The sequence below is a fragment of the Rhinatrema bivittatum genome, chromosome 9, assembly GCF_901001135.1.
Source record: "Rhinatrema bivittatum chromosome 9, aRhiBiv1.1, whole genome shotgun sequence".
Taxonomy (NCBI): Eukaryota; Metazoa; Chordata; class Amphibia; order Gymnophiona; family Rhinatrematidae; genus Rhinatrema; species Rhinatrema bivittatum.
Window position 1 is genome coordinate 41,934,072 of NC_042623.1, and position 25,280 is coordinate 41,959,351.

The 25,280-nt window shown below is 43.8% G+C and overlaps 1 protein-coding gene across 5 annotated transcripts in view; it reads right to left on the reverse strand.

The window, feature by feature from the left end:
• The window catches only part of NAPEPLD (N-acyl phosphatidylethanolamine phospholipase D), a 116,890-nt gene that overhangs the window by 63,566 nt on the left and 28,044 nt on the right, over positions 1–25,280 (reverse strand). For 3 of the 5 annotated variants that reach the window (XM_029615467.1, XM_029615462.1, XM_029615463.1), the window contains one exon: positions 12,480–12,715. The exons of the other annotated variants lie outside the window; for them this stretch is intronic. In XM_029615467.1, coding sequence (XP_029471327.1) covers positions 12,480–12,610 — 131 coding nt within the window. In that variant the 5' untranslated portion in view covers positions 12,611–12,715. The remainder of the gene's footprint in view (positions 1–12,479; positions 12,716–25,280) is intronic. 5 annotated transcript variants of the gene reach the window in all.

The following is a 25,280-nucleotide window of genomic DNA, read 5'->3' on the forward strand; positions in this document are numbered from 1 at the left end:
CCAAAGCTCAATTGGAAAGGCCAATTACAATCTTCAAAACTGAGCAAGATTTACAATTCTTGGCAGCAGGGAAGAGTCCAGGATCAGATGGTTTCCCACTGGAATACTTTTATAGAAACTTTTCAATTTCATAGGTACCCCTGCCTTTTCTTCTGGAACTTTACTGGATGCACATAATACCTTGATTCCTAAACTGGGTAAAGATCTATTGTTTTGGAGTTCGTATAGGCCAATTTCCTTGATAAATTCGGATATCAAAATTTTAGCAAAGGTGTTGCAGTTCCAGATAGAGCATTTATTGCCAGTATTGATTGACCCTGACAAGACTGGCTTTGTAAAAAGCAAACCTCTGTTGCCAACAGCAGTAGGCTCTAATTCTAGCAGCTGCAACTATGGTGTCGTCCCGTCTATGTCCCTCCCACTCCCAAATCCCTTACTTTCAACATCAGACAGGAGCATGGCCCATAAGCTTTAACAGTAGCCCCTCCTTTTTTGGTTAAAAAAGTGAAAATCCAAAGGCTATCATTAGTTAAAAATCCTGCTGCACACCATCAGATCATCTTCCAACAGTGGGTAAAACCTTGAAAAGTATTTAATACACTTTAGCCCAGAATATGGTACCTCCTACTCCAGCAAAATCATTTGCTCGATTTCTGGATGTAAGGTAAAGGAAATTGGAGGCTCTCTTATGCCTTTTATAATAGGATTCTAATTCTCTGATAGCTCAGACTTTTGTTCCACGAGTTCTACAGACTTATTAACCTGCGTAATTAACCACCTCTATCTTTATCTGCAATATATTCTTCTTCCTCTCAGGAATTAATATAATCGCTCTCTGGCCTTTTTACTTGTTTAAAAACATATCAGCTTTACACCTTGTTGTTTTGGCTTCTTTTGTTCTCAGGAAAAGATAAGTGTTAGGTTGCACTGTGCTATTCAGCAGCCTCTTCTGAAACATTTAGATATTGCCATGTTTTAAAGGCAAACTGCATGAAATCATAAAATTCTGAGGTCTGAATATCTGAACTTTTTTGGCTTGAACACAGATCACTAGGCCTGGGCCTCTCCTCACATGGATTTATATTCTCAATGAATGTGGGCTGTATCCCTGCTGAAATGGTGCATCTTGAATATAGGCTGTATCCCCACTGAAATGGCATGTTTTGAATGCATTAAGACTCCTGTGGCTGTTTCAGGCCTGCACTCATTTTGTGTAGATCTGAATTAGAGGAAGAGTGCTTTTTGCTGCTTATAAGGTGCGCCTTTTTACATTTTTTTGTTTGAGCTGATTTTGTTTGCTTACCTGAAGTCGCTTCCAAAGATGCACAAGCTGTGGAGCTCTCTAAAGCAGTGCAATCATCACAAACACAACAGAAGTTTAACTCAGATATCTGAGCATCCTTCAAAGATTCCTCTTAAAAGCAAAAAAAAAAAAAAAACCCCCAAAAAAACTTAGTCTTACCTCAAGGTACTTGTAAGTTTATGTGGAAACTTTTTTTTTTCCTGAGGAGTGGAAAAGCTCAGAGAGACTTCACTGATTAAATGGCCTTGGGATTTAATCAGTGCCACTGTGCTCAGAATGTCCTCTGGGGAGAGGGAGCAATTAAAAGGTGGGCTTGCTCCTTCAGCCTTCTAGCCAGGAGCCTGGCCCTAATTGAGATGTCCCAAAAAGATAGCTTTCCTTATTAAAATGTTTTGAAGGGTTTCTGCTACTCCAGGAAGAATCTCACAGCAGTTACTGAATGTTAAGGGTTTCAGCAGTGCTTAAATAAAACCAGTGATGTCAGACATAAAAATAATTAAATGCACTTTCTACCTCCAACAGCAGAGTCAGGAAAGGGATTAATCCCAAGCATTTTCTGGACAGGTGTAGCAGAAAGACAAGGAAGAACAGCTTAGTGGGAAATTTAGGGCTAAATGAGGAAGATAAGAGACATGAAGGGGATAAAACAGAAGGACAAGGAGCCTCTAGAGACAACAAATCAAACGTAGGAAACACAGGGAAGAGCTAAACTATTTTTTTTTAAGACTGTTACTGAAAAGGAATCCTGTAATCATCTATTATAGGAAGCTGAAATTTCAGAAACAGGATTTCTTCTAAAAATCTATCCTTCCCTTAGTATGGTGCTGTAATTTAAGGGATTACAGGAAATGGACGTTAACTGGTTAAAAGATAAACAGTAGGACTAACTGGTCAGTTTTTTCCAGTGGAAAGCAGTAAATAGTGGAGTGCAACCAGAATCTGTACTATGCTTAACTTATTCATTAATGATCTGGAAAAGGGAGCAACACATGTGGTGATCAGATTTTCAGAAGAGACAAAATTATTCAAAATAGTTAAAACACAGACTGTGAGGAATTGCACAAGGACTTTACCAGACTGGGAAACTGGACATCAAAATGGCAGATAAATTTCATGTGAACAAGTGCTGGATTTCATCTTAGAAGTCACCACCTAGGAAAAAGATCTTGGAGACAGTGTGGCTAGTACATAGAAATCCTCAGCTCATTGTACAGTGGTGGTCAAAAAAGCAAATAGGAATTATTTGGAAAGGAATGGAGAACAAAACAGATTATTATGTCTCTGCATAGATCTATGTTCTGCATTTCTGGTAGAATTAGAATGATATCGAGAAGAGCAACAAAAATGATAAAGGGAATAGAATGGCTCCCTTACAAAGATATATTAAAATAGGTTAGGACTCTTCAGCTTGGAGAAGAAGCAATTGAAATTTATTAAATCATGAGGGGGTGGAACCGGTAAGAACATAAGTGTCATGCTGGCTCAGACCAAGATCTATTAAGCCCAGCAAACTATTTCCAACTGTAGCCAGTCCAGGTCACAAGTACCTGTCAGATGCCCAATAGTGGATCTATTTCTTATATTTCATTCCCAGGGATAAGCACTGACTTTTCCAAGTTTACCTGGCTAATAACAGTTAACAAAATTTTCCTTCAAGAACTTGTCCAATCCTAAGTTTATTTATTTATTAGGTTTTATATACCATCACTAAGACAAGCCATCGTAATGGTTTACACATAGTAAGAAAAAAGTAAGAACAATCAATGATACAAAGACAAATACGATCATAACATTCTTCTCATTAAAAACAAAACAATTGAAGATGATAATTAAAAGTAGATATAAAAAAGTGTGGCCTAGAAATTCATAAAAAAATAAATACCATAATAACAACAATAAGAAACTTCAAGAAAAAATGGTGTTATAAAATAATAATGAGTACAATAAAATATGGAAATCAGGCTTAATGTACTAAAAGCTAAAAACAAAAGTAAAAAGAAAAATAAAATCAATAGAAACAATAAAAAAAACCCAGGCTAAAACAGTAAAAGGCATAAAGTATAGAATAGAAGCATAGAGCTTAGTAAGCTCAAACTGCATATGCCTCATTAAAAAGCCAAGTTTTTAAATCATGCTTGAACTTTCTAAAATTAGTCTCAAGTCTTAAAATCGTTGGTAGCGTGTTCCAAATTTTAGGTCATACCAATGATAATGCTCTCTCCCTCACTTGGTTCAAGTGCGCTGAGTGTACAGAGGGTAAAGATAGTAATCCCTTATTTTCAGAACGTAAGTTTCTTTGTGGAACACGTAATCTAATAGCTGAATCTAATCAATCTACCTGTTCATCATATATAAGTCTATGCAGAACGCAGAGTGTTTTAAATTTGACCCAAGATTCAATGGGTAACCAATGCAGGTCGATTAAAGTAGGAGTGATATGGTCAGATCTTTTTGCCAGTTAAAATTCTTGCTGAAGCATTTTGGAGGACTTGAAGTGGACGAACGGAAGAGGCGGGGAGACCTAAAAATAGAGAATTGCAATAGTCTGTGCTTGCAAATATTAAAGCCTGTAGGACTGTCCAGAAATCATTTTGCGAGAGGAGGGGTTTCAAGTGCTTCAATGTCATTAACTTGAAATAACCCTTTCTTACTTACATTGAGATGAACTCCACTATGCCTTGACCATATCCTCTGGCAACAGAATCCATAGCTTGATTGCGTGCTGAGCAGGCACCGGACGATAGTCTGTGCTAGGATCGATGCTTCCCACGGTGCTCGGCCCGGTCCTTCTTCGGCACAGAGGATGACGATCCAGAAGTCTTCGACTGTCCTGATGCCGGTGAGGGGCAATTTCCCATCCATGATTATCATGGCAGGGCACCGAAGGCGAAGGTCCCGAATCAGACTGAGCCACGTGACTCAATGCACCCTGTACCAGAGTCGATGGAGCCGACTGCTTGGAACCAAACAAGTGCTCCATCTTGTCCAGACGGGTGCGCCGACCTTTGGAGGTCATCTGAGCACAGCTGGGACACTGACAGACATCGTGGGAAAGCCCAAGACACAGGATAGAGGCATCATGTGGGTCTGTGATGGACACAGTTCGCGGACACTCAGGGCACTTCCTAAAACTGGTCACCATTGAAAAAAGGGCGGCGTGCGGTCTGTGGCCATCAACCACCCGGGGGGGGGGGGAGGTAGACGCTCGAACCGACCGCAAGAGCGCGAAAAACACCTACCGAACACCAGAGCAATTGATTTGCGATGGGGGACCCAGAGGTGGGGAAAAAAAATCAAAGAAAAACGTTGAATTCTTCTGTGAGGAAAAAAATTTTGAAACAGAGCTCCACAAACCGCGAGCCAAAAGCACCACGGAAAAAAGGAGACCAAAGGGGGATCACATGTGGCTACGGGGTTGGTGGCATGCTCAGTGTGCTAGTCAATGTTTTTAGAAACTTTGACAAACGTATTCCATGATGGGCTCCATCTGATGTCACCCATCTGTGAGGACTTCCATCCTGCTTGTCCTGGGAGAAGGTTAAATTATGTTTATCTGATCATTTTCTTTCCTCGAGTTTTGCTAGACTGGTCCATTACTCTTGGGATTTCCCCACTCCTCAGCTGCTGGAGATAAAGGACACCCCACCTCTGTGACATGTCTTTGCATAAAAAAGGGGGAGTGGTTGGAGGCCCTCGTCCGTAGTCTGCTGTGAAAGCAAGAGGACATGAACCCCTCCAACACAGCATGCCCATACATATAACAACAATATTAGGCAGGAGTTAGTAGAAAGAATTTGTGAGAGTAAGTGATCCACTAATATTTTGATTAAAATGTATTTATTTACACAAAGTTATAGTCTGCTGATCCAGAAATCTCAGCAGGTTACAACAAACATACACAGTAACAATGTTTGAGCAAATGAATAAAACAAAAAAATACAGTTTAAGGTTGGACAAATCAAATAAAAACATAAAAATACATTTATTTAATGTGTTTTGTATACAGTCATTCGGTTTTGCCATCAGAACGGTTTACAGAAACATACAACAGATTGTAACATCATCATCACCACATAATCTTATGTAGTGTAGGTTAGTTACATCTACTAGTTATTTGCACATCAAGTTGTTACAATCTGCAAATTATTTCCTACTGCAAAGATATTTCCTACACACTGTTGTTACTTAGCTGGAGATGTATCCTTTTTTTTGTTGTTGGGTTGCGTGTTTGATTTGTATGCTGGATGACTGAGTGAATTTGAGTAGGCTCTCGTGAAGAGCCAGGTTTTTAAGTCTTTTTTGAACATTTTCATGCTTGGTTGAGTTCTTATTCCACTTGGTACAGAGTTCCATAGTTTGGGGCTGGCGATGGATATGGCTCTCTCACGTGTTGTGTTTAGTAGAGTGATTCTTGCATGAGGGAGTTTGAGTAGGCCTTTATTCCTAGATATTAAGTTCCGTTTTGGATTGTGTTACAATGGATTTGCTTAGCCAGTTGCTTTGTTGTCCTATGATTATTTTAAGCAGGGCTGTCAGTACTTTGTATTCTATTCGGTATTTTATTGGGAGCCAATGTACACTTGACTTATGGTTCTGACCTTGGCTTCTGACTATGCTTCTTGATCTCAGCCTGGACCTTGATGCTGCTTGTCCACTGCCTGCCCTGACCTTGACCTGTTACCAGACTCTGTTTGCTAGCTCTCAATGGGGTCCCTCACCTTATTTATTTAAAATACATTTCCCACCCTTCCTACATTCAGAGCAGGATACAATGTAAAGCATACACAGAAAAAGGAGGAAAAGGGGGGGAAGAGGACAAGGTAGATATCTTAGGAAATGAGGGAAGGAAAGCACATGTATCTAGGGAGTGGGATCATTAGCAAAAAAAAGGGGTAGAGGGTGGAATGCGGAAAGGGGTAGAGGAAGATTAAGTAGCATCCTCCGCAGGGGGTAATCATTTAAGTTAGGGAATGCTTTCTTGAAGAGAGGTTTTTAAGGGCTTTTTTTTAAGAAGATCCTTTCACGGAGACATCTAACTTCGTTGAGTAGGTTGATCCATAGGAGTGGAACAGCCTACCTGTCCTGCAGAGAAGAGTGCGCGCATTCTAGTTTCCACAAGTTAGGTGAGCTTTGGATGTGGAGTATCCAGTAGTATTTGGTTAGATGATCTGAGCAGTCGGGAGGGAGCATGGATTTTTATTGTTGAGGAGAACCATGGGGAATCCAGGTTGTATATAGAGAATGTCCATTTGCTGTCAGCGTGGGCTTAGTGGGTTCACCTTCCAGGCTGCGTCAACCATACCACAAACAAGGGTTCACACTCCATGGCAGATTGCTGAGGCCATGAGCTTGGTAGTCCTGTCCTCAGCTCATGCGATACCTGGTTTGGCCCACCGAGACAGCAGCAGCAGGACCAACTTAACCAAAATAGCAGGGCTACTTCAGGATCTGACCTTACACGTGGATGCTATATAGGCTCGTCTTCCTGCCCCATCACTCATCGCTCCTCCAGTTGTGCCGGTCTGGCTACCAGGATCCATGCAACCTGCCACCTCCTCCCAGGTATGACTGGAACCCCAAGGCCTGCAGAGGCTTCATCAATCCGTGCTTAATGCACTATGCGCTGCAAGCCGCCAACTTTCCCTCAGATTGGACCAAGGTGACTTGTATTCTCTCCCTCTTGGAGAACAGCTAGGGACTAAGCCATACACTTCCAGACTCTAACCTCAGAACTCCATTGGAACAAGGAAAGTTTGGCCACCATTTTCTGGCAGGGCCTTGCAGAACGATCAAGGATGAACTGGCTGGTAGAGACCTTCCACCCAGCCTTGAGGACCTCATTACACTTGCTATTCACTTTCAAGAGTGGGCCCGGGAGAGAGAAGCTTCTTGGTGGCATTTCAAGTTGGCACCCAAATTCCAGTGTCCTCTGACTCCCTACCAGGAGCGCCTTTGCCTGTTTCCTCCACTGAAGAGCCAATGTAGCTTGGAAGAGCCCAACTCTCTGAAAAAGAGAAACAGAGGCGTCAGCAGCTTAACCTCTGTCTATATTGTGTCGCTCAGGGACACTTCGCTGGCCGATGTCCTGAAAAAGCGGAAAACTTTCAAGCCTAGGGTTGGTTGGAAAGACATCCCTCATCCTCTCTTCAACTACTTGTCCCTGTTATTCTTATCTTTGACACTATGGAGATTCTCAGAGGACTTCCTCGATTCCGGTGGTGGGGGTAGCTTAAATGAGGAAGCATTGGTTCGACAGTACAATCTCCCAGTAGTGATCCTCGAAGCCTGTTAGAATCTTCTCGTTCTAAGGAGAATCTCTTCCAGGCCACCTTGTCATGACTACTGCCTCACTCACTCTGCAAATAGGGGCATTACACAAAGATCTCCCTGTCTTACCAAAAGCAGTCAACCTAATCATCCTTGGTCTGCCCTGCCTGATGCAACACAACCCCACCATTGATTGCTAGGCCCTGCAAATTTTTTAGGGGGGGCCCTTCTGCCAGCAACAATGCCTTCTGCAGGTCTCCCTGCCAGCAGCACCAGCCCTCCCTGAACTCCCACCACAATACGCAGCATTCGCTGACATATTCAGTTAAAAACAAAACACACCAAGCTGAAACACTGCCATTCCACAGGTCCTATCACTGTCCCATTGACTTGATTCCGGGGAAAATGCCCGTTAGGGGAAGGGTCTACCCTTTGTCCTCTCCAGAAACCACAGCCATGAAAAATTTCATCAAGGAGAACCTGGAATAGGGATTTATCTGACCCTTGACCTCCCCAGCGAGGGCAGAATTCTTCTTTGTAGGGAAGAAGGATGGATCCCTCAGGCCATGCATTGACTCTAGAGGTCTCAATGCTATCACCTGCAAAACAGGTGTCCATTACCAGAGATAACAGAACTCTTTGACTGTCTGCAAGGGGTTCGTATATTTACCAAGTTGGATCTTAGTGGTGCCTATAACCTCATCCACATAAGCGAAGGGGATGAATGGACCTAGGTGTATTTTTGCACTCTAGATTTAATTTGCAGGCACAATTATGCTCTGTGGTCTGAAAGGACTTTTTAAAACTTTGAAAGTTGCTTCACTTAAAATGATCAAATGCGGTGTAGTATGTATTATAGAAGAATGATTTTAACATATTGATGCACGCATTTGTTCTATCATGTATAGATCATTATAATGCCCTTTATGTAGGACTCACTAAGTGCCATTTTAGAGCGCTACAGATTCTAATAAACGCAGCTGCCCATTTAGTTTCATGAGACTCAGGTGTACAATAGGCTGTTATGTCTTGTCCCACCGGTTATTTTAGGATGAATAATGGGAGGGGAGAGGGAGGGTAATTTCTAATTTGCCTTGTATTTTATTACACTTTATTACCATTGTTTACTAAAATTGCAGTACAGTTCTGTATTGTTGATATGACACTTTATTGTAACTTGATTATTGTTTCTGCAATAAAGTTACAATTTGAAAAAAAGTGCTGAGAGAACATCTTTCAACTTGGGCATGTGACACTGGAAGTGATAATCTGATCACACCTAGAGTCATCTCTCAAAAGCACTAGCTGCCAGCAGGATACATATTTGTATATGTCCAACCAGAATCCTCCCATGTTTTCTTTTTCTGTAAATTTACATGAAGACACGGCCTGTCATTGTGATTCAAGCTCTTCTGTCAGGCATGTAATAAACTGTCCTGGAAATTCAGTCACAGATGGTTTTATAACCAACAGTGTCACCTTTGGATTTAAAAGATTATTTCTTCAGCATATCCAATGATGCTGGAAGTCTCATTTAATACACGATCAGCAGTAGCTTTATGAACTCATTGCACCTGGTAACAATTGTCTCTTTAGCACCATCCAGGTTTGATGGAATATGATTCAAAAGTCTGAATCAGCTTGAGACAGATAGATACTGTCGGTCTGCAAATCAAAACTGAGCAACTAGCTTTGTTTATTCGAAAAACAGATGGCTTTTAACCCTTTTGAGAGTTGACATATAAAACCTATGCAGATCACAGAATATGGTCAATGTATCTCCCGATTCCAGATGGAAAATTTTGACTATTTTAATGTATGATGGGCTTCAGAAAAGTCAAGTAAAGAAAATTTATCTCATGATTGTACATTTAATTTAGTAGCCAAGCAGACTAGCAGTGCTCAGGTGCAACTTCAGTGCATCAAATTGCCATCTAGTACAGCTAGGAGAAATAATCTTAAGTGGCAAGGTTCCATCTAAAGTTTGGTACAACTCCTTATACTTAGCCTGTCTTCTTGCACAACAAGAAAACCAATTATATGTTTCCTTGATAAAAAAAAAGTCCAAGTTGCCAGGAAAGCTTTGCATGGCTTTTTGAGCAATGAAATCAACGGAATGGCACACAACGTATCATTGCAGAGCAGGCTGCTTTTCTTTTAAAACTGTCGCCAGAGTGATTCTTGCCACATATCACACTAGCCCCATCTGTGACAATTCCAATCAGTTTTTTCAATTTTAAGACCATTATCTTGTATGAAATTAACAATAGCATGTGCTATATCATTTGCACTTGCTTGGGATAATTCAGTCATACTGAGTGAGGTATGTGCTGACAAACTTCTGGTTGACATGACTGAAGTACCTAATACAAAGGCAAAGATGTTTCTGCACTGAAATGTCAGTTGATTTGTCAATCAGTAGAGAACATGGAGTTGTGCGGACATCATCAAGCAATTGCTGTTTGAAGTGTGATCCTAAAATAAAGTTAATTGCTGTGCATTTTGTCAAATGCATTTTAAATGGTCCAATTTTGAATATCCCCCAACTTATCTACTGCATTTATAGATGCTTTATTAGCGATATAAGTTGCGATCCTTAATTCTCAGCATTTCTGTTCATTTGATGTGGTACTTGGTGGAGGAGCAGCAACATTAAAACATTCCTGCAGAAGGCATACAATTTGCAAGATGCTCATTTGTTGCTGCCTGCATTTTTAAGTCGTGATGGATTTCCACTTGACAATATTTACATCAGTGGGAACAGGGGTAATCCATTTACTTAGCTCTGGATCAGACTCCCACACCTTTCTATACTGCTTTCTGTATTGCAACCATTTACTCATTTTCTGGTTCCCAAACCTGAAAAAAAAAATCATAAGAGTATCTCAAAATTATTACATTTTCCCAAAAATCTATGTATACAGCTAAACAGCAAAAATACCCAATCTTGGTTCTACAGGCCACATAATGTGGTCATGCAGCATGCCAGACTCAAGCAACTCAGGCAAAAGGAGAGAGCAAGGGCACAGAGCACATGCATGCATTTGACCAGGAAAGGACCCCCCTTCTGCAAGGCAATCCCAACCCTCACCATGTTTGCATACCGGTGTAGCAGGGCCTCCGTTTCTCTCCATGAAGTCCAAGTCTTCAATTTAGCCAATACATGGCACCTTCCTCCATGGGTCTCTGAGACTAACAAAAATACTCCATGTGATGCAAGCATCTCATGTGTAGGGTGTCTTCAGGTCCGGATGAAAAAGGCAGGCTCCCCTGGCCAAACACGATCACTTACCTATTATTAAGTCTGGCCCCCCAGCTTCGCCTCCAACAAAGAACTCACACTTAGAAGATATAATAGGGAAGAGGCACGAGGAGGAGAAGTGACACTCTGCTGGCTGCCTCATCAGTGAAGCAACGAAGGGTCTTGGAGGGTTTTTCCCTTCACACAGAAATGTGTTTTTGTCTTCTAGTACGGTGGAATTGTAAAATTAGCTGCCAGCACAATTAGCCTTGCAATTTCTAGAAACTGACAATACACCTCCCATCTACCTAGCTGCCCCAGGCAAGGGCTCTTTAGCTTACAGAAAAGATGACCAAGAAGCGATATGATAGAGGTCTGTAAAATCATGAATAGCATGGAACAGGTAATAGAGATTGGCCTATTTACCTTTTCAGTAGTACTAGGACTAACCTAGGAGACACATCATGAAACAAGTAGAAGATTTACACAATCAAGTTGTAAAACCTGATGGCAGAGGTTGTATCCCAAAGCAATCTACCATGGCAGGGTTTATAAGGGATTGGACGAGGAAGATACCATAAACCATTATTACCAGGTAGACCTGGGATAGTCACTGTTTGTCCCTGGGGAGTAAGCAATAAGGAACCATCTACTCTTTAGTATCTGCCAGGTACCATCTTGGTGATCTGGACTGGCCACTGTCAGGCAGGTTGCTGAGCTTGACTGCCTTTGGTCCATCCCAATATGGCACATCTTATGTTCTTAACTAGTTCCCCAAATAAAATGTACATTATGCAATTTTAAATAGAACATTGCATGGCCCATGTTGGAATAAATATGAGTCTAGACAATATATTCATCTTAAGCAGGTTGCTCCTTCCTGCCCAGGGGACAGGGCAATTCCATCCACTCCTGCATATCATTTTTCACATTTATGGATAACAAGAGCAAAGTTCTCTATTCACAATTCAGACCATGAGATATTGAAACGTCACCCTCACCATCTTAAACACAGAGACGTTCTGGCATTACTCTTTGTCCAATTGGGAGCAGTTCTGTTTAAGTTAATTGTATATGCTGACACATACTCCCTTAGTAACTATATATATATATATATTTATCATTGTTTTGAGAGAAAAAAAAAAAGGTGTGAGAGACAGGGAAGGACTATGTGAGAAAGTAACAAAAAAATAGGTTTCAATGGCCCCGATATTACACCTCCCTCCCCTTACAAGACCACCACAGTATCCCTTCAACCAATCCTCTTTCCCCTGCAGAATGTGCTCACAACCATTCCCTTGCTTATCTCCCACCTTTTCGCCTCCCCACGCTGCCTCCAACCTATTTAATTTTCCCGTCTCCTACTCCTTCTCTCGTCGCTTGCCCCGGTCCCTTCTTCCTCTCCTGTCCCCTCACATTCAATCCCCTCTTTTGACCTACCTGCCCCCATCCCCTCTCTGTCTCTTCCCAGCATCAGTATCCCTCCACCGACCCCCCCCATCCGTTTTTTGCCTCTTCCCATGATGCTCAACATCCTCTCTCTCTCCCCCAACCCCCACCTACCTCACAAGTCTCATTCCCCCCCGACCCCCTCCAGGAGCCTATAATCCTCACAGTCACCACTGGGCCAAAAAACCAAAAACTTGTCTTTCCCTAGTCTCCTCTTACCTCCCGTGGTGGTCTGCAACTCTCTCCAGTCGAGAGCCAGCAAGGTAAAATGGGGACCTCAGTAGCTTCCGGTTCGAGGCCCAGATGGAGTAAGAGTTCAGCCGTGATAGCAGATTCAAAGGGATGGGCATACAGGCTAAGCTGTGCTGGCGGGCTGCTCTATTTTCTCACAAGCAGCACCAATCGGGCAGCGAGAAGATTCAGATCACTTCATTAGCCTGACAATTTTACATGTGCTACCAAAGTAATATACAAAATCATTAAAATAAAAGGAATAAAGTTACAAAATAACAGTAAAGTTAAATTACAGGACACAGAAATTACAACAAGGACAAATCTCAGGTTTGTGCAGGATTAGAAAGCATATTATTGATGCGAGTCAGACACAGCTTTTCTCATTCTATGCTATCTCACTCCATATGTGGACTGTATATTGGGTATATAAATTAGGTTTTTTGTTTTTTCTTTTCTTACTGTATGCTCTGTTTTCTATGTGCTCAGTTTGTTGCTAAGTTCAAGACTTCCTGATTAATGTGTATTGATTGAACAGGTCTCTAATATAAACTTTATAAAAAGCTTATATGTTATACAAAATGTTTCTTATATGAATACCTGCCTATGTGTGTATTTTCTGTTCTGTTCTCTGCACTGGGAAAGTGAGCGAGTACATTACTAATAATGATTACATTTTGGGGGGCTTGCCGGTCCAGTATTTTTTCCAGCAGATCTCCAGTTGTGTAAGTAGAATGTTTGTATACTGTAAGTCTCAAACACAAAATCCTCCAATACAAAATGTCTCCAACTTAATCAAAGGATATTTCAGTTTAAATTAAGACCTTCATACTAGGACCTACCAGTTGAACACCTTAATTTGCTTTATATGTAATCGGTCCTTATCCATCAACCACTATTTTAGACCTAGTCCTTAGTGGAACATGGGATTTGGTTGTGAGAGTTAACAGTGTTGGAGCCACTGGATAATAGTGATCACAAACATGATCAAATTTGACTTAACTAGAGGGAGACAAATCTACTGCAACAGCATTTAATTTTCAAAAGGATGTCTATGATAAAATGAGGGAAATGGTCAGAAAAAAAAAAAAACCTTTGCAGCTGCTCCTCTCAGTTTAAAAGTTTACATCAGGCAAGGACACTGTTTAAAAATACCATTTTGGAAGCCCAGAGCAGATGTATTCATGCATTAGAAAAGGTGGAAGGAAGGCTAAATGAATATAAACATGGTTTAAAAGGTGAGGTGAGAGAGCTAAAAAACATCTTTCAAGAAATGGAAAAGGGATCCGAATGAAAGAAAAACAGCATAAGCAACTGGCAAGATAGATGCAGAGAGAGAATTTAAACAGAATCTTGCCGTGGATGAAAAAACAAAACTCATAATAAAACCTTTTCAGGTACATTTGAAGTAAAAAGCCTATAAAGGAGTCAGTTGGACCATTAGATGATCAAGGGGCAAACAGAGCACTTAGGAATGCCAAGGCCATAGCAGAGAGACTAAATGAATTATTCTGCCCATGCCAGAAATGATATTCAAATGCAATGTTTGAGATTTGCTTCAGTTCCTCCAAATACAAAGCTATCCAACAATTAGCTCCGCTCAACCTACAAATCCCTTTCAAAAAACACACTTCCTCCAGACCCATAAGAGAGCACTATAAAGATTCTCTTCAGGTACCTCATTCCAAAACCTCCCTTCACATAACTCTCAGAGACAGGGCTTTCTCCACTGCAGGACCTCCTCTGTGGAACTCCATCCCAACGGAGCTAAGGCAGGAACCCTGCCTCCCAACATTCAGGAAAAGACTCAAAACGTGGCTATTCAAAAAAGCCTTCCCAGACTCGGATTAAACTCATTACCCACCTACAACCAACTTCCAAGCACTACCCGTATGCAGAAAACCATTACTTCTGATCTCTACCCATATGCAGGAAAACATTACTTCTGATCACTACCCATAGGCAGAAAACCACTACGCCAAGCACTACCCGTATGCAGAAAACCATTACTTCTGATCTCTACCCGTATGCAGAAAAACATTACTTCTGATCACTACCCATAGGCAGAAAACCACTACCCGTATGCAGAAAATCATTACTTCCAAGCACTACCCGTATGCAGAAATCCATTACTTCTGATCACTACCCTTATGTAAAAAACTGCAATTTGTTCAAATGAACAAGTCATTGTAATTCACATAATTCTTTGTAATGTACCCCGTCATACTTCGGTTAATATACTATGTTAAAGTTCCTATCATTTTTCTTCTTGCTCCTAGTTGTACTTATCCTTGTTTTATTGTAACTGTAACTATTTTATGTTAGCACCTGTTATTTATTTCGTTCAGTGTTCCTGGTATCACCCCACTGTTTATTGTAAACCGGCATGATGTGAAACTCTCACGAATGCCGGTTATAGAAAAAAACCCTAAATAAATAAATAATAAATGTGCCTGGAGAATGTAGTGGGCAAATTGACCAGCTAAAGAGTAGCAAAATCACCTGGACCAGATGATTATATATCCCACACTGCTAAAAACTGAAAAACGAAATTGCGGACCTATTATTGGTAATTTTTACAAGTAATCCTCCCTCTTGAATATCTTACATTACTTCTCTGTTTCTTATTAATCTTCTTTCCATGGGTGGGTTCTAGACTGGTCTTCAGGACTCAAGGAAAAGAAAATTAGCAGGCAAGATCTACCGTATTTTTCGCTCCATATGACGCACCTGACCATAAGACACACCTAGGATTCAGAGCGGGAAATTAAAAAAAAAAAAATGGTGCTAAACAGGCTCTGTTCCTGAGCGTCTGTGTGTCTTATGGAGCAAATTAGGGGAGGGCATAAAATGTTTTTTTGTCCCCATTCCCCATCCTAACCCTTTAAATTTAATTAACTACAACCCCCCCCCTCCTGACCCCCTCCCCAAGACTTGCCAAAAGTCCCTGGTGGTCCAGCGGGGATCCGGGAGCGACCTCCTGCACTCGGGCCATCGACTGCCAGTATTCAAAATGGCGCCGATAGCCATCTTGTGCTCCTACCATGTGACAGGAGCCGACCAATGGCACTGGTAGCCCCTGTAACATAGTAAGGGCAAAGGCTATTGGTGCCATGTTGAATACTGGCAGCCGACGGCCCGAGTGCAGGAGATCACTCCCGGACCCCCGCTGGACCACCAGGGACTTTTGGCAAGTCTTGGGGAGGGTCAGGAGGGTGGGGGGGTTGTAGTTTGGTTTTTTTGTTTTCTTTTTTAATATGCGCTCCATAAGACGCACAGACATTTCCCCCCCACTTTTGGGGAAAAAAAGTGCGTCTTATGGAGCGAAAAATTTGGTAATTTCTCCTTCCTCGTTGTCCTGCAGTGATAGACCTAAACTGTAATTATCCCTGCTGGGGTTGACTTAGAAACTGCCCTGAAAAACCCCTGTAGCAAATATTGTATTCTGCTTAGAAAGTCTGCTCTGATGTTGTCTTTTGCTGTGATGTGGGAGGCTGAGTTTATCTGTAGATAGACCTCCTTATGGAGTGGGCAGAAGTACATCTCCTGTGATACCTGCTGGCTCTTGGTTGTTCCTCCATGGTGGTTGATGTAGGCTACAGTCGTTGCATTGTCAGACATCACATGGATCGCTTGAACCTGGAGTCTGTGGCTGAACTGTAAACACACCAATCTGACTGCCTGGGCGTCTAGGTGATTAATGCTCAAGAGGGCCTCTTCTTCCAGCCAACGTCCCTGGGCCATCAGCTCCTGACATTGAGCTCCCCAGCCCTGGAGACTCACATCTGTCATGAGAACCAGCCAGTTCCGGGAGGACAGGGACATACCCCTGCTTAGATGAGCTTCCTGCAACCACCACTGGAGGCGAGAACAGTCTTCCATCGGTAAGTGGAGACAAACCGCATAGTCTTGAGACTGTAGGTTCCAACGTGATAGCAGAGAGCGTTGAAGTGGATGCATGTGTACCCTCATCCACGGAATTACTTCCGGGGTTGCCGCCATCAAACAGAGGACTTGGAAGTAGTTCCACACCGTCGGGTGTACCATGATCATCAACTGACACACCTGGTATATCAACTTCTGTATCCATGTGGTCAGTATCAGACTCCAGATATTCCAATGACTGGGAAGGTTTGAGGCTGCTCTTGGCCAGGTTTACTACCCAACCGAGTTCCTGTAACAAGGAGACCACCCTGTTGGTCACCAAGAGGCTCTCTTCCACTGACATGGCCCGGATCAGCCAATTGTCCAAGTATGGGTGCACCAGGATCCTGTCTTTCCTCAACACTGCCGCCACAACTACCATAATCTTGGAAAATGGCTAGGCCAAAGGGCAGTGCCCAAAACTGATAATGTTGACCCAGTATCACCAAAACGAAGGAAATGGTGTTCTTGTCGGATTGGAATATATAGGTAGGCCTGGGATAGCACCAGGAAGGTTAGCAACTATCCCGATATGCTATGGCCATTATCACGGTCTTGTAAGGTCTCCATGCCAAAATGAGTCACTCGCAGGTGACGGTTGACACTCTTGAGGTCCAGAATGGGACGGAAAGTAACCTTCCTTCTTGGGTACGGACAAAATTAATGGAATAACGCCCCGTATTTTCCTGGGGTGTAGGTACTGTGATCACAGCCCTCATCCTGAGGAGACTTAGAAGTATAATCTCCACTGCCTGCTTCTTGAGCTGGGAGTGGCAAGGAGACATCATGAATACATCCCAAGGACTGCTGTGGAATTCCAGTGCATATCTTTTCTATATGACTTTCCAGTACCATTTGCCCGAAGTGGTCTTGACCCCCCATTGGTAAGAGACAGATGACCCCCTATCTCCTCATCCTGAAGGTGGGTTGGTAAATTTTCATTTGGGGGTTTGGAATGAGCCTGAACCCAAACCTGCCCCTCTCTTGGGCTGCCAGATACGAAAGGACGGAGGACCTCCCAAGGGGTCGAGACCACTGAAATGTCGAATTTTGTAGGGATGAAAACGCTGGGAACCTCTGGAACGACCCTTTATTGGCAAGGGGGGCTATGACTACTTCCTCTTATCTTCCAGTGGAAGTGGAGATTTGCCTCATTTACTGGCCAGCTTTTCCAGCTCGTTTCCGAATAGGAGTGATCATTTAAAGGGCATCTTTGTAAGATTAGCTTTGGAGATTGCATCAGCTGTCATCTGGCCACCCCACCACTGAGGCCACTCCTCTGGCTGAAGTACTGACTAAATCTAAGCCCGCGTCTGCTAAAAAGGTGGTAGCAGGTTCCATAACTGCTCTGGAATTCACCCCCGAGTCATCCACCTCCTGAGAGAGAAGTAGATATGAGCGAGCTACCAGAGCGTAACAAGAAGCAATCTGTATCAAAGGCTTGTTTGAGGATAGACTCAATCCGTCTATCATGCGCATCCTTTAATGCCGCTCCTTCCTCCACTGGGATAGTAGTTCGCTTAGAGACGACACAGACCAGTGCATTCACTTTAGGGAAACGCAAATGTTCTCTTACCACCAGGTCTAGAGGGTATAGAGCTTCCAGCGCTCGGCCCCCTTTAAAACGTGCTTCTGGGGCATCCCATTCCAGGTCAATCAACTCCTGGATGTGTCAATCACTGGAAAGTAGCAATAAGCTTTCCACAGGGAAATCAGAATGGGATTCTTTGGTTTGTGCATAGAATCTGTCCCAGGAACTCCCAGCATCTTCAGGGTCTGGGAAACCAGGGCCGGCAAGTCATCTCTGTGAAAGAACCGTAACATGGTCCGATACGATTCCAACCCAGGGGGATTTCCCCATCTTCCAAGGAATCTGGGTCCTCCTCTTCATCTGTGCCATTCAGGTCCCTACCAGGGATACCCTTGGTAAGGTGAGGCCATGCCTCGGGGTCTGCCGGTAGGAATGGGAGAGGGGAGGGGTCACCGGTTGAGGTTCCACCTGGACAGGGGCAAGTAGGCAGCAGACCGCACCTGTACCAAGGCTTGTAGCCCCTGGAAAACTCCACCCAAGAAGAGGCAGCCAGGTCCATGCCTAGTCCAGGAGGTACTGGGTGGGGGTTCAGCTGAACTTTACCTCTCACGGATGACGCAGTTAAGGGTGTACTTAGAACCGGCATACTGCCAGTTAAAGCTATGACCAATCCATCAACTGAATGGGAGGTCCTGGTTGAGAGAAGTCCAAGGAGACCAACTCTCCCTGGGTTTCCTCACAGTACTGACATAAGTTAGAACCCAGGTCAGGCTGTGAAGCCCTAATATGGCAAGCAATGCAGAGAGTAAGGTGGTTAGGTTTCTTGGTTGCTAGCACCACTGCTCACGCTTAAAATTTATGCACACAGATTTCCAGTGTTTAGGCAGGGTGTGGCAAAGGTGCACGCACAGCCAGTGTGCACAGTTCTCCTGTATCGCAATTTTTCAAAGTTGCACACATAGGGATGCACCTGTTATGTACTCTGTGCACATTGACGTCCTATGGAGGGCAATACAGAATGCATGGAAAAGCACACAAGATGGCGCTGCCGAGGCCTACCATGCACTGGGCCAACCAAGCCTACAGCGGGGCCTAGCCCATGGGAGGCTGCTCAACCCACCTGAAAAACCTAGTTCCCCTTTACCCCAATATGAGCGGGAACGATTGTCCGTATGGCTCGCCGAGCACAGAGACCGGGGAGGAAGAGTCCCACGAAAATCCCTCTAATCGTCTCAGAGTCAGAAGGTAAATCTTCTTCCATTTTTTTTTTTTTAATTTACCTGGGCTCAGAGCTTACCGGCTAAGTACAGAGACTGGCTTCACCTGCGGGGGGGAGAGGGCTTTGGCCATCGCTGCCATGCTCAGCTTCCTGCACCCGCTGCCTTAGCAGCAAAGTTCACGCCAGGAACCAGCTACCGGACCAAAGCACACTTCTGAGGGATCTCTGAAATCGCCTCAGGAATTCTCAACTTGGGGAGGGAACTTTAGGTATCACCGCAGGAGAGTGGGGCTCAATTTTCTTCAATTTGGAAGGAGAAATTCTACATTCTAAAAAGGTACAACAATCCCCATAGGGAGAGGTACGTCCACCATCTGCTGGAGATGGAGACTGTAGGGCTGAAGTCACGGCAGGGGTATATGTACTGTGACATCGGCTTTTCAGCCTTATTCCGTCTCCATCTGCTGGCAAGGGAGCATAACCCATTGGTCCTGAATCCATCTGGCTACACGCTAGTTAGAAATCACTTACAGCAACCTGTATATTATGTTTACATGCACTGCTGTGACACCAACCAGAAAAGCCTGCAAAAATACCCAGATAAGCCTAGTGTAACATGTTGGATGTGGGCCTAACCCTCAGAAAGCCATGAGTGAACAATTACAATATAGTAAATCTCCTATTCCAGATCAGCATTAACTGCCATCACTCAAACAATACAATCTTACCTATTAAAAAGTAATGCTGCAAATATTATACCAAGTCCTAAAATACCAATACACCTCCTATTAGGAAAACAGAACAAGCCAGGCTGCTATAGATATCCCTACACAGAAACTACATGCTAGCAGAATACCGCACCTTAGTCACGTGCACAACACAGAAAGACCATCCCCAACACAGAAAGACCATCCCCAACAATAGAATTAAAAAAACAAACAAAAAAAAACACGACCATAAAGTATAAATAAAAATGTGTAGACAAAAACTGACCTGGAAACTGCAACATGCCAGACTCTGAATATAGTGCAACAATGTAAAACCATATTAATAACGAGAATAAATATTTCAAGACAAAAGAATACAATAATTGAAAAAACTCAAATTGATTTTTTTTAAATTTCCCAAACACCAGAAAAATATTTCAACAGCTGACATCAAATAATTAAAATTAATAAAGATTAAAAAAAAAATTAACTTTCCACTCTCCATACCTGAGAAATTTCAATTTCCAGTCATCCTGAGATTGTTGTGGATTAATGAGTGTGGAAAGGCACACAGTTTTCTCCTCTCTCTCATATATTCACACACACTTATTTTCTCTCATACATATTTATGTTCATGCACTCATATCTTCTCTCTCCCTCTCCCAAACATGCACGCGTGCACACACACAAACATACATGCTCCAAGTCACACATATGCTCACACACTCTCGCTCATGCACTCCCCTCACACACACACACACACACACGTGAACTACTTCTCTCACATGCTCCTCCTGTCTCACACACACACGGGCCTCAACTTCTTTTCTTCCACTTGCTCCCCCAGCAGCCTTGGGCCCATCTCTTCACTTTGGCCTCCATCAGATCGGGATCTCAAGGTGGTCTCCACACCACTTTGGTTGCTGGTAGGATGTGGGCTACCAGGCAGCCCACAGTCTCAATACCTCAGCTCTTCCTCCCCTTTCCCTCACCATCTTGGATTTTTCCCCCCACTTCCCACACTATTTCAGTTCTTCCCCATATCTGACTCTCTAGAGACTTTTCTCACCTTTAGTGAGTCACTATCTCAGCTTTCCCCCCTTCTTATCCTCTTTCTTCATTACCTTAGCTTTTCCCCCTCTCCCTTCCTCTAGAGCAGAGCTTTCCAAAGTGTGTGTCGCGACACTTTACTGTGTCGCCTGAGGTGTGCCGGTGTGTCGCGCAAGCCCGGTGCACGTGACACACCGGCAAGTGCAGGGACCGGGAACCCATGGCTCCGAGCCAGATATGGCTCTTTTGAGGGCTGCATCTGGCTCGCAGACAAGTATCGCCACACTTTCCCGCTGACCCAGCTGCTCCCCGGTCCTCCTCCGCCCGGGCGGAACGCGGCAGGACAGCTGGAGTCAGCGGGCACCGGCGTGCTCTCTTCTTCCCGCCCCCCCCCCCCCCGGAAGAGGAAGTGGAGAGTATCGGGTGAGTGCGCGGCAAGAAGAGGCCACGCTAGTGCGCTCGGCATCGGCCCGAAGAAAAGAAGACTGCAGCGCGGCTCGGAGAAAATGAAGAGGTTCAATCGCGGCCGATGGGACTCCGCCTCCGCAAGGGCTGAAAATGAAGAGGTTAGCGTTGGGAGGAGGCTGCTGCTGCCGCGAGTTCCCGGGGTGGGGATGGGGGAGAGAGAGAGTGAATGAGTCGAGCAAGCTGTTGCTCGCTCATTCACTCTCTCTCTCCCCCATCCCCACCCCGGGAACTCGCGGCAGCAGCAGCCTCCTCCCAACGCTAACCTCTTCATTTTCAGCCCTTGCGGAGGCGGAGTCCCATCGGCCGCGATTGAACCTCTTCATTTTCTCCGAGCCGCGCTGCAGTCTTCTTTCTTCGGGCCGATGCCGAGCGCACTAGCGTGGCCTCTTCTTGCCGCGCACTCACCCGATGCTCTCCACTTCCTCTTCCGGGGGGGGGGGGCGCCTGTCCTGTTGTGTGTGTGTGTGTGTGTGTATGAGAGAGTGAGAGATTGCATGTATGTGAATGATTGAGAGCCTGTACATGTGAAAGAGAGTATGTCTGTGATTGAGAGCCTGCCTGTGAGAGAGAGAGCATGAATGTAAGTTTACCATTGGGAACCTGTATGTGTAAGTTTGTGATTGAAAACCTGTTTGTGTGAAAGAGTATGTGTGTATGATTGAGATCCTTTGTGTGTGAGAGAAATCATGTGTATGTATGATTAAGAGCCTGTGTTTAAGTAAGAGAGAGATCTGGTTTAGGTGATGGAGCATGTGAGTATGTGATTGAGAGCCTGTGTTTAAATGAGAGAGACCATGTGTGTCTGTGTGTGATTGAGAGCTGATTTAGGTGAGGGAGCATGTGAGCATGTGATTGAGAGCCTGTGTGTAAATGAGAGAAAGAGAGGTCATGTTTGTAAGCATGTGAATGAGAGTCTGTGTGTGAGAGAAAAAGACAGCATGTATGTGTGTGATTGAAAGCCTGTGTGTGTGTAAGCGTGAAAAGATAGACAGCATGTGTGTAAATGTGTAATTAAGAGCCTATATAAGTGAGAGAGAAAAAACATGTGTATATGTGAGTACTGAGAGCATGTGTGTATAGGTGTGTCATTGAGAGCCAGTGTGAGAGAGAGCGCTGGTATGTGACAGAGAGGAGAAAGTTCCAAGCAAACCACCCCTCCTCCTGCTAATTCAGAACAATCTCAGGACACCTGGATATCAAACGTTCCCAGGTATGCAGAGCAAAAAAATGTTTGTATCCTTATTATTTTTCATTACTGGGTCTTTGTGTCTGCTATTTTGAAATATTTTGTTGGTATCTGGAAATGTTTTATATGAGTTTTTAATTATTGGATATTCCACTCATCAGCTGTTTCAAAATATGTTCTTTTTGTTAGTACAGTTTTACTGCTGATGATTTTATATTTCTTGATTTGTTTTATAAGGATGGGTGATGTTTCTTTTTTCCTTTGTTACACTGCATACAACCTCTGGTTTGCTAGTAGACTGAATTACTGTGTCCCGAAATTATGTTTGTCTAAAAAGTGTGTCACCAACATGAAAAGTTTGGAAAGCTCTGCTCTAGAGGCTCTTCTCACCCTCTCTCTCCCCTTTCTCTTCTCACCTTTTACTATCCTTTCCCCAATTTCTTCCTTCTCCTGCTTTTTTTGCCCAGTCACTCCCTGCCTCTTCCTACTTGTCAAAATGGAGTGGAGGCCACAGGGCTGCCTGGCAGAATCCAACCCACTGGCAACCTCAGTAGAGAAAAGACTCCGGGCAGCCCGTGACATAGAAGAGCCTAAGGGAGGCTTGCCTGCTCAGATTTGACACTGAATTGGGCAAGAATAACTCTAACCCCTTCTCAATCTGATGTAGCAACACGTGGATCCCCTGTGCGAGCCAGCAGCAGTATATCAGTAATGTCGTCTCCTGCTGCCAGAGGGCCAGTCTCATGAGAGGAGCAGCGAGATTTTGCAGCTCCTACCGCGAGACTGTTCCCACAACAGAAGATGACTTCACTGAAACACTGCTGCTGCCGCCTCGCACAGGGGACCCACATGTAGCTACGTTGGATTGGGTAGGGGTTTTGGGTACTCCCGCCCAATTCGATGCCTACATCTGAGCACGCAAGTCTCCTTAGGGTTTTGCATGCCGCGGGTGGCCTGGAGCTTTTTCTTTATTTCGCAGCCTCCATGCCAATTTATGTGCTGGTTACCCCAAGGCCACCACCCCCTCAGAGCCACTGCCCTGTGCATGGCTTGCACAGTGGGTTGTGCCAGCCCTGGATCTGCTCCGCTGCTGGAAATGACGTCAAGGACAGGGTTCTTTGCTCAGTGCGGTCTGCCTTGGGCTGAGCTCTCTGTCGCAGCTTCTCTCCATCGCATTGCTTACAATACAAACCGGCCATACTAGCTGCCCTCCTGGCTCTGTAGCTCCCACACTTTCTCCCCCTCTCCATACCTGCTCCGTGATGCGGGGGAAATTGCCAAGCTGAGTCGCATGTTGACCTGCTCCCTGATTCCAGGCCGCACAGCTTCACAGAGAAGGGAACCCGCGTCTCACTTTCTCTTTTTTAAAATTCCTCTCAGGCACATGGGAAATACAGTACCCCTAGTCCCCCAATTACTCTGGGGAGGGGAAGAGATGTTCCCAGACTTCCTCTCAGATGTCCCCAGACTCAGCCCTGGCCTATACAGAAGGGAACTAACCCCACACCTGAGTTGTTGCCTCCATGGCTTGTTCTTTCACCTTCTTGCAGGCACCATCTTCCTACCATCTGCTGGAGACAGAAGACTGCTGACACCTCCCACACAGCAAGGCATGATATAGAAAGCATCTGACCAAAGAGTTTGCCCTCTGTCTCCATCTGCTGGTAGAAGTGACAGAACCCAATGGTCCGAACTGATCTGCAGGACTATGAACCCAAATTATAGCTACACAATGCAAGGTTCTATCATTCAAGAAAAGGAACTAGGCGCCATCGTTGTTGATATGTTGAAATGTGTACAGTAGAAGCCAAGAAAACAAATAGAATGCTAGGAATTATCGAAAGGAATGGAGAATAAAACAGAATATCATAATGCATCTGTATTGCTCCATGGTGCAACCTCATCTTGAGTATTGGTGCAGTTCTGGTCACCATATCTCAAAAAAGATTATAGTAGAATTAGAAAAGGTACAGAGAAGGGCAACCAAAATGATAAAGGGGATGGAACAATTCCTCTATGAGGAAAGGCTAAAGAGGTTAGGACTTTTCAGCTTGGAAGAGAGACGACTGAGGGGAGATGAAATAAGAGGTTTATAAAATAGAGTGGAATGAGTAAAAATGAAGTGGTTGTTTACTCTTTCAAAAAGTACAAAGACTAGGGGACCCACAATGAAGTTACTAAGTTGTACATTTCAAACTAATAAGAGAAAATATTTTTTTACTCCACGCATAATTAAGCTCTGTAATTCATTGCCAGAGGATGTGGTGAAAAGTGTAACTGCATTTAGAAATGGTTTGGACAAGCACCTGGTAGAAAGATCTATAAACCATTATTAAAGTGGAGTTGCAGAAATCCACTGCATATCCCTAAGATAAGTGGTATGGAATCTATTTTCCCTTTGGGATCCTGCCAGGTACCTGTGACCCAGATTGGCCACTGTTGGAAACAAGACACTGGGCTTAATGGACCTTTGATGTGACTCAGTATAGCAAATCTTATAAAAGGCCCGGTACCTTGTATAGATCTCTCTAAGTAGTCTTAAATATGGAAGTATTTGATTTCAAAGAGTTAAGGGAGCTAGTATTTTATTGTAAGAGTAAAGTTGGTCCATTTTATAGGAAACCAGATGATTTTTCACATAATGTAATACAATAGCAAATATTCAAGAAAAATTAGGTTTCTGTAATTGTATTCCTCTCAGACA